The 9,272-nt window shown below is 57.0% G+C and overlaps 1 protein-coding gene across 1 annotated transcript in view; it reads left to right on the top strand.

Annotated features, from left to right (window-relative positions):
• SHANK3 (SH3 and multiple ankyrin repeat domains 3) overlaps window positions 1-9,272 on the top strand; it is a 124,975-nt gene that overhangs the window by 56,627 nt on the left and 59,076 nt on the right. Inside the window, exon 11 of the mRNA XM_050985260.1 lies at window positions 3,183-3,360. Coding sequence (XP_050841217.1) covers window positions 3,183-3,360 — 178 coding nt within the window. The remainder of the gene's footprint in view (window positions 1-3,182; window positions 3,361-9,272) is intronic.

Below are 9,272 nucleotides of genomic sequence, written 5' to 3'. Positions count from 1 at the left end.
GGGTTTTCCTCAAGGAAAACTGGAGTTCGGCTGAAGCTGCTGGGGAAATCCTAAAATCCATGGAATTCCTGAGGTGGGAAAAGCCCTCCGAGGTCAGCGAGGCCAAGCTGGGCCCCATCCCAACCCAGAGCTGGAATTCCAGGAATTCCCTGGACAGGCACCTCCAGGGCTGGGAATGCGCTGCTGAGATGGAAATTCCGTGGGAGGATCCCGGAATGGGTTGGGTGGGAATGGACCTGAAATCCCGCCCAATTCCAACCTTTGGAATTCCATCCCAGCCCCTCCCCACCTGCCCAGCCAGGAATTCCTTCCCAAATCCCATCTAGCCCCGCTCTCTTCCCCATGGAATGGGAAAAGCGGCTCCACGCAGCCCCTCCGGTGTCCTCAGGCCAGAATTCCCAGTTTTCCATGGAACTGAGGCTTTTCCAACCTGTTTTGTCCCAGGAATGGGATCGTGGATTCCCCTGGAAGCTTCCCAGGCCAGGTTGGAAGCAGCCTGGGGTCGTGGATTGGGATGGAATTCCACCCAAACCATTCCACGATTCCTTGACATTCCTGACACTCCCTGAAGATGGGATCCCAAAAGCTGCCGCTCGCGGAGAATTCCAGAGGCTTGGGAATGCTCCCGGTGGGATTCCAGAGAAACATTTCCAGGAGGAGTTTTCCTTCCCTCCCTCCACATTCCCGTTTTCCATGGAATGGCGCTGCTCCGGCCCGGAGCTTTTCCAGCTTTTTCCGTGATTCCATGAATCCCATCCTGCCCTGCCAAGAGCAGGGAGCCACCAGCCCACAGTGGGTGCATGTCCTGATTCCAGGATTTGGGAAGCGGGAAAACGCTACGGGATTAGGAATTGCCTCCCTGTGGAATGGATTCCCAAAGCGTTCCCAGCAGGAATCCATTCCCTCCCTTGGACCCGGGAAATCCAAGGTTTTCCTGGCAGGGATCCGTTCCCTCCTGGTATTCCCGGTGTTCCTGGCAGGGATCCATTCTCTTCCAGTATTCCCGGTGATCCCGGCAGGGATCCATTCCCTCCCGGTATTCCCGGTGATCCCGGCAGGGATCCATTCCCTCCCGGTATTCCCAGTGTTCCTGGCAGGGATCCATTCCCTCACGGTATTCCCAGTGTTCCTGGCAGGGATCCATTCCCTCCTGGTATTCCCAGTGATCCTGGCAGGGATCCATTCCCTCCTGGTATTCCCGGTGATCCTGGCAGGGATCCATTCCCTCCTGGTATTCCCGGTGATCCCAGCAAGGACCCATTCCCTCACGGTATTCCCGGTGTTCCCGGCAGGGATCCATTCCCTCCTGGTATTCCCGGTGATCCCGGCAGGGATCCATTCCTTCCTGGTATTCCCGGTGTTCCTGGCAGGGATCCATTCCCTCCCGATATTCCCGGTGATCGCAGGGATCCATTCCCTCACGGTATTCCCGGTGTTCCCAGCAGGGATCCATTCCCTCCCGGTGTTCCTGGCAGGGATCCATTCCCTCCTGGTATTCCCGGTGATCCCGGCAGGGATCCATTCCCTCCTGGTATTCCCGGTGATCCCGGCAGGGATCCATTCCCTCACGGTATTCCCGGTGATCCAAGGTTTTCCCTCCGGAGGAGCTGGTGAGGCCCAGCCCCGCCCCTCATTCCCCAGTGGAATTCCAGTCCCTTCCCGTGCCTTGGGAATGGGATCCATGGGGAATTCCCGCTGCCAATTCCAGCCGTTCCAGTGCTCCCCACCCCTCCCATCAATCCCTTCCCAACATTCCCATGATTTCCCATCTCTTCCCATTGCTCCCCGTCATTCCCGTTGTTTCCCATCATTCCCATTGTTACCCGTCATTCCCGTCACTCCTGTAATTCCCATTGTTTCCGTTTTTCCCATCACTCCCCATGATTCCTGTTGATTCCCTATCATCTCCCACCATTCCAGCCATTCCCAACATTCCCCATCATTCCCATTGTTTCCATCCCTCCCCAACATTCCCCACCACTTCCCAACATTCCCGGCGCTCCCACTGATCCCATTGTTCCCATCTCTCCCCATCCCTTCCCATCCCTCTCCAAGCATTCCCATATCTCCCATCCATTCCCATCCCTCCCATCCATTCCCATCCTTTTCCATCTCTCCATGCCTCCCATCCCTCTCCAATATTCCCAAACCTTTTCCATCTCTCCATCCCTTCCCATCCATTCCCATCCTTTTCCATCTCTCCATCCCTCCCATTGTTCCCATCCCTCCCATCCATTCCCATCCCTCCCCTCGCTCCCTCCTCTCCCCTCCCGCTCTGGCTCCCACTTCCCGGCTCCTTCCCAAGCTCCTTCCCGGCGCTCCCGGATTATCCCGGCTCTGATGTCACCCCTGCGGCTCCGCTGGGAGGGACCTGCGGCCCCCTCCCCCTCCCGCCGCTCCTAGAGCCCATTTGGGGAGGGGGCTCCGCTCCCTCCCTCCCTCCCTCCCTCCATCCATCGCTGGATCATTCCCGGCTTTTCCCAAGGATGCTCTTTCCCCCCCGCTCCTGGCAATCCGTCACTTAGCAACGCCCGAGGGGGGGAATTTTGGGATCAAATCCGCCGGGATGAGGATTTAAACTCTGCCCCGCTCCTGCCCGGCCAGCGGCGAGGAGGCAGCGCCGCTTCCATCCGAGAATCCCGGTTTTTATTCCCGCGGGAGACGCGCTTGGCAAGTGTGGGAAGAGACGATTCCCGATGGGGCTCCGCGTTTAAGGGGCGAAGCTCCGGATCCCGAAATTCCCGAAATTCCTGCGTGGGCTCCGTATCCCTGCATTCCTGCCAGGGCTCGGTGTCCCTGCATTCCTCTGCAGGTGACTGCGAGGGGCCCGGTGGGCAGCAGGGACAGCCACGATTCCTGGGGCTTTTTTAATTCCCTCCTCTTCCTCCTCCTCCTCCTCCTCCTCCTCCTCCTCCTGCACGCCGAGGCAAAAGTCGCTTCCGTCTTTTTGGTGTGACTTTGGGCGCAAAAAAGGAAAAAAAAAGGGAAAAAAAAAAATCCAGGAAAAAAAAAAAAATCCAGGAAGGAAAAAAAAAATCCAAAAAGAGAGAGCGAGAAAGAAAGAAAGAGAAAGAAAGGAAGGGAGGGGAAGCGGCGATCCCTGCGGAGATGAAAGGCTGGATGCGAAGAGTGACAGAGGCCACCCCTGGCTGGTGACAAAGGCCACCCCCGGCTGGTGACAGGGCCACCCCCGGCTGGTGACAGAGGCCACGGCGCCGGCAGCGATGGTGCTGCGCTCCAACCCTGGCATCATTCTCTTGTGCTCTTTCCTGCCCAGTGACTACATCATCGAGGAGAAGACGGCCGTGCTGCAGAAGCGGGAGCATGAGGGCTTCGGCTTCGTCCTGCGCGGGGCCAAAGGTAAGCCCGGATCCGCTTTCCCTAGGAATTTTTACCGGGAATTTTTTTTTTCCCGGTTTTTTTTTTTTTCTTTTTCCCCGTTTTTATTACGGTTTTTTTTCTCCCCCCCCCCTCCCCTCACTGGGAAGCGGCCGTGCAGCGCTGGGGGGGATCGGGGTGGGGGGATGGCGTGGAGTGGGGTTTGGGATTTGGGATTTGGGATTTGGGGTTGGTGGTGCCTTGGAATTCCTGGGAATTTTCACTGCTTTTCCGTCAGGGAATGAATGGCTCGGGGTTCTCATTCCCGCTAATCCTGGAGGGCTCCGAAGGGATTTTCTTCCTCGGTTCGGTGTCGTGGGTTTGGAGTTTCGGGGGTTTTGGTGCTGGTGGTGCCTTGGAATTTTTTGGGAATCTTCAGCTGGCTGCCCTGAGGGAATGAACAGCCCCTGCTCAGCTCCGGAGCCCCATTCCCAGCAATCCTGGGGGGCTCCAAGGGGATTTTCCTCCCTGGATTTCTCCGGTTCTGTGCCGTGTCCTGCTGCCATCGTGGCTCTCTCGGAATTTTCGGGGTTTTGGTGCTGGTGGTGCCTTGGAATTTTTGGGAATTGTCTCTGCTTTTCCCTGGGAGAATGAACGGCTCAGGGTTCTCATTCCAGGGATTCTCATTCCCATGCTCCAGAGGGATTTTCCTCCCTGGTTCGTTCAGTGTCGTGGTCTGGGGTTGGATTTGGGGTTTTGGGGGGGTTTTGGTGCTGGTGGTGCCTTGGAATTTTTGGGAATTGTCACTGCTTTTCCCTGAGGGATGAACGGCTCAGGATTCTCATTCCCACAATCCGGGGGGGCTCCAAGGGGATTTTCCTCCCCGGATTTCTCCGGTTCTCTCCGGTTCTGTGCCGTGTCCTGCTGCCATCGTGGCTCTCTCGGAATTTCGGGCGTTTTGGTGCTGGTGGCGCCTTGGAATTTTTGGGAATTTTCACTTCTTGACCCCCAGGGAATTAACAGCTCGGGATTCTCATTCCCAGCAATCCTGGGGGGCTCCAAAGGGATTTTCCTCCCCGGATTTCTCCGGCTCAGTGCCGTGTCCTGGTGCCATCCTGGCTCTCTCGGAATTTCCAGGAGGTTTTCTGTGGATGCTGCTTGGAATTTTTGGGAATTGTCACTTTGCTTCCCGGAGGGATGAACGGTCCCTGCTCAGCTCCGGAGCCCCATTCCCAGCAATCCTGGGGGGGCTCCAAAGGGATTCCCTTCCCTCTCTCCATCTTCTCCTTTCCCACTTTCTGGGGGTTTTGGTGCGGATGCTGCCTGGAATTTTTGGGAATTTTCACTCCTTTTTCCGTGTGGGAATGGACACCCCCTGCCCAGCTCCATCCACGGCTTTTTGGGCTTGGAATGCTCAGAGCTTTTCCCTGGATTTTGGCTGGGGAGAGCTGGGGGCTTTTGGGATCCCTGGGGAAAACCGGGAGAGCTTTTCCTGCTGCTCCCACCCCGGAGCTCATTCCCGGCTCATCCCGGGTTCTCCCAGGTCCAGGATCTTTCCTGGGAATTTCCCGTGGCTCCTTTGGCCGGAATTCCACCTTTTTGCTGCCAAAAAAAAAGAATAAAAAAGAATCCCTTGGGGCTTGGGAATGTTCCTATGGATTCAGGGAAGAGGAGGCGGGAAGAGCTCGGGATGGAGAGACCTCTCCACCCCCGGCATTCCCGGGAGCAGAGGGACAGCGGAGCCGTTTTCCATGTGGGAGGAAAGCTGGGAAGAGCTGCAGATCCAGGCTGGAATGGGATTTTCCAGGAGAGCTCCTGGATTTCTGTCCTTCCGTCCCTTCTCCCAAGGTTTGCATCCCAGCGGGAATTTCACTCCCATTCCCTATGGATTTTCCATCCAAGTGAAACTTCAGGGCCCAAAATGGCATCCATGGGGGGTTTTATTTCCGGGATCAATCCCGCAGCTTTTGTGTCGGGAAAAATGGGAAATTTCATCCCATTCCCAGTTTTTTCCTTCCCCCCCTCTTTTTTTTCCTTCCTGGCTCTCTTGCCATTCCCGGTTTTCCTTCGTGTGCCGAGGCTGAGGGAGGCGCTCGGAGTGGGCGTGTGGCTCTGTGGGATTCGGGAATTCTGTGGGATTCGGGAATTCTGTGGGATTCAGGAGTTCTGTGGGATTCGGGAATTCTGCAGGGCACAGGAAGGTCATGGATGCAGGGGGGTCCTGGCCTGGAAGATCCAGAATCTGGGAATGTTCCCTCTGGAGCAGCATTCCCAAGTTACGGAAGTGGCTGGGACTGCCCCCATTTCCCGGCCCCTCGTCCTGGTATTCCATGGATGTTGGGCTGGGATCCCATGGATTTTAGACCTGGGATTGGCCCCATCCATGTCACCACTGCTCCCTTTGGATTTTCCTGGAAAACCACTCCAGGCCTGTGGGGAAAAGCGGGAAAAGGGGCTGGAAAAGGCAGGGCTGGATCTTCATCCCGGGCAGGGGGAGGGAGGCGGATTTTGGGATGATCCTTAAGGAATCTGCTCTTCCTGCTGCAAACTCCTCCCTGGAATTTTCCCCATTCCATGGGAAAAGGCACTTCCAGGGAAAAGGCTCTGCCCACCCTGGGTCCTTCCCAGCCCATCCCGGCTCCCGCCCTTCCCAATTCCCAAGGGGAACGTCCCATCCTGTTCCGTCCCAGGGATCGGAGTCATTCCCATTTATCCCGGTCCCTGCAGCTCTCGGAGCTGGGCTTTCCCCACATCCAATCCCTTGGGAATTCCCAGGGAATCTGCGGCTCTCCCTGGATCCCTGGAACTGCCCAGGCCAGGCTGGAGCAGCCTGGGATCATGGAATGCCATCATGGAATGGGATGAGCTTTGGTGGCCCTTCCCACCCAGCCCATTCCGTGATTTTATGGATAACAAGGATGTGTCCTAAAATCCAAATTAAGGGAATGAATCCAGGATTCTGCAGGATGGGATGGGCTTTCCTTGGCTTGCCTGGAGAGAACCGGGTCATTCCCAAAATTCCCAAGATTATTCCCTCCTGTGGATTTCCTGAAGGAGCCGATCCCAAGGGAAAGGAGGAGGGGGAACAGCCTCGAGCTGGGCTCGGGGGCTGGATATTCCAGGTGGGAATTCCCTGAGCTCGGAACTTGCCAGGATCTGTGGAATCAGTGGATCCTTTGGGAATTCCGTGAGCTCAGAGCTTGCTGGGATCTGTTCAGGGTTGGAACCTTCGGGAATTCCCTGAGTTTGGAACTTTCTGGGATCCGTGGGATCGGGATCTGCTCCAACTGCCTGACCACTCCAGGGACGACCAGGATGGGAATCGGCGCTTCCGGGATGGAATTCTGTCCTCCTGGATGGGATTTGGTGTCCCCGGGATGGAATTTGGTGCTTCCAGGATGGAATTTGGTGTCCCCAGGATGGAGTTTGACCTTCCCTAGGATGGGATTTGGTTTTCCAGGATGGATTTGGATCTTCCAGGATGGAATTTTGTCCCCCTGAGTGGGATTTGGTGTCCCCGGGATGGGATTTGGTGCTTCCAGGAAGGAATTTGATCCCCAGGATGGGATTTGGTCCCTCCTGGATGGGATTTGGTTCCCTCCCAGGATGGATCTTGGTGCTCCCGGGCTTTTCTGGCGACCTCGCTCTGCCAGGGCTTCTCCCGCAGCTGGCTCTGGAATTCCAGCTGGGAATTCTGGGAATTTAAGCCCAGGAATTCCCAATTCCCCAACCAGGGCCGTGGTGGCACCTCAGGGGGTTCCCGCAGCCCATCCCAGAATTCCGAGTGCGGAGTTTTGGTGGGAAAGGCTGAACCTCCTGGTCAGGGAATTCCCCTCGTTCCCAGTGGGAACTTCCTGGATTGAATTCCCAACTTTTTGGTTTGGTTCTCCCATTGGATGGGAGACTCTTCCCATTGGATTTCTTCCCCGGGAGGGCACACAGGGATGGATTTTCCATGATTTCCACACCTGGAGCATTCCCTGGGTCGGGTTTGGTCCCAGACTGGTTTTGGGAATGGCTGAGCCGGGAGAGGTGGGTCAGGATTCCCAGGATTTGCTGGGAGCAGGGATGTCCTTCTCCTCTCCCTTCTCCAGTCCCAGGGGTTGTAAAACCTGGGAGAAAAATTCCCAAGGCCAGGAGAGGGCTTGGAGCACCCTGGGATAGTGGGAAGTGCCCAAGGGTTGGAATTGGGTGGGATTTGGGTCCCTTCCCACCCAAACCATTCCAGGGGGAGCTCCAGTGCTCCCGACACCAGGAGGGCCTGGAAATCCCGGAGGACTGGACCAGCCTCCCTCTGGAAAACTGGGAATGCTCCCCTGGATGAGGGAAGGCTCCAGGGAGAGCTTCCAGCACAATCCAGGGCCTGGAGGGGCTCCAGGAGAGCTGAAATTTGGGAAAGGAATGGAAGGATGGGACACAGGGAATGGCTTCCCACCTTTTCCCAGGGAAAAGGGAGATTGGAGTGGGATCTTGGGAATGAGGAATTCCTGCCTGGGCTGGAACTGCCAGAGCAGCTGGGGCTGCCCCTGCATCCCTGCAGTGTCCAAGGAAAGGCTGGAGAAATCTGGGATGGTGGGAATTGTCCCCGCGTCCCTTTGTCCCCTCCTGGATGAAATTCTGCTCCTGGAATTATTCCATAGGGAGACAATTCCCAGTTCCTGAGCATTTTCCCATTTGACAACTCCTTCAGGCTCTGGCAGCACTTCCCAAATCCCGGATCACGACGTGCACCCACCGTGGGCTGGTGGCTCCCAGCCCACGGAAAAAGCTGGAAAAGTGCCTGGAATGACACATGGATAACTCAGGGGATGGATGGGCCTGGGATGCGATGGGATCCACGGGAATGTGGGATTCGCTCCGGGAAACTGATCCCAGAGAATCCGGGGCTGGGATCCCTGGAAGCGTCCAAGGCCAGGTGGGACACTCGGAGCAGCCTGGGAATGGCAGGAGCTGAAATCCTGGAAGGATCCTGGAGGGTTTGGAGAGCGCTCCGACATTCCGCCGGAATGTCTAAAAATAGGGATGAGCTGTCAGGCGTTTGCCACTTCTCCCGGGAAAGGCAGAAATCGTGGAAAGCCGTTGGTGGGAAGCAGCTGAGAAGCTTCAGCACGGGGAGGGAGGGGTGGCAGGGAAAGGTTCCCGGAGCGCCATCCCTGCCGGAGCGGAAAAATCCCGCCGAAAACGTGGGAGGAAAAACGGGGAGAGGAGGAAAAGTCTTGGATCTGGGTGGAACCCGCGGCTCGGGTTTGGCGGGAAGGGAGGGGAACGTCGGGAATGTTGCTGGAAGGACGTCAGAGGAGAGGCCACCTTGGGGATCTGGGATCCATCAGACCCTAAAATTCCATTTCTTGGGATAGTTTGTAGGGTTGGGAATTTCTCCTGGCTCCTGATCCGCTCCAGGTGGATTTGGGAATGAGGAGAGCCCGCGGCTCCGTGGGAAGGGCTCGGCTGGAAGTGAGAGGGATGAGGAAAAACTTGGGATAAGGGGGGCGGGAAGGATTGAAGGGATGGATTTTCCTCAGGCTGGATTGTCCCAGCGGGAATTTCTCCCGTTTTTCGGAGCTTTTGTGTGTCCGGGTGGATCCTCAGGATTCATTCCAGGAGCTGAAGGTTTGGGATCAGCCCAGGGTGGAATTCACGGATGCTGGGAATGGAAACGCTTGGAAAACCTCCTGGGCTGTGCCCGTGGGATCTCCTGGATCCCGGGGGATCCTCGGGATGGGCTGGGAGGTCCTTCCAAGCCAAACCCCACCAGGATTAGGGAATTGCGGAGTCCTTGGCCATGGAATGCCGGCAGTGCCTCGGGAAGGGCCCCCGAGCCCCCCGGGCTGGGCAGGGGCTGCCAGGGATGGGGGCAGGGAGAGCCCGGGAAAAGTGGGATGTGCCCCGGGCTGGGGCCAGGGCAGCTCTGCTGGGATCGGGGCAGGGATCGGGAATGTCCTTCCGGCCCTGCC

This window comes from Serinus canaria, chromosome 1A (genome assembly GCF_022539315.1).
Source record: "Serinus canaria isolate serCan28SL12 chromosome 1A, serCan2020, whole genome shotgun sequence".
NCBI lineage: Eukaryota > Metazoa > Chordata > Aves > Passeriformes > Fringillidae > Serinus > Serinus canaria.
The sequence above is the reverse complement of the archived record's forward strand: the minus strand, read 5'-3'. Positions and strand labels throughout refer to the sequence as shown.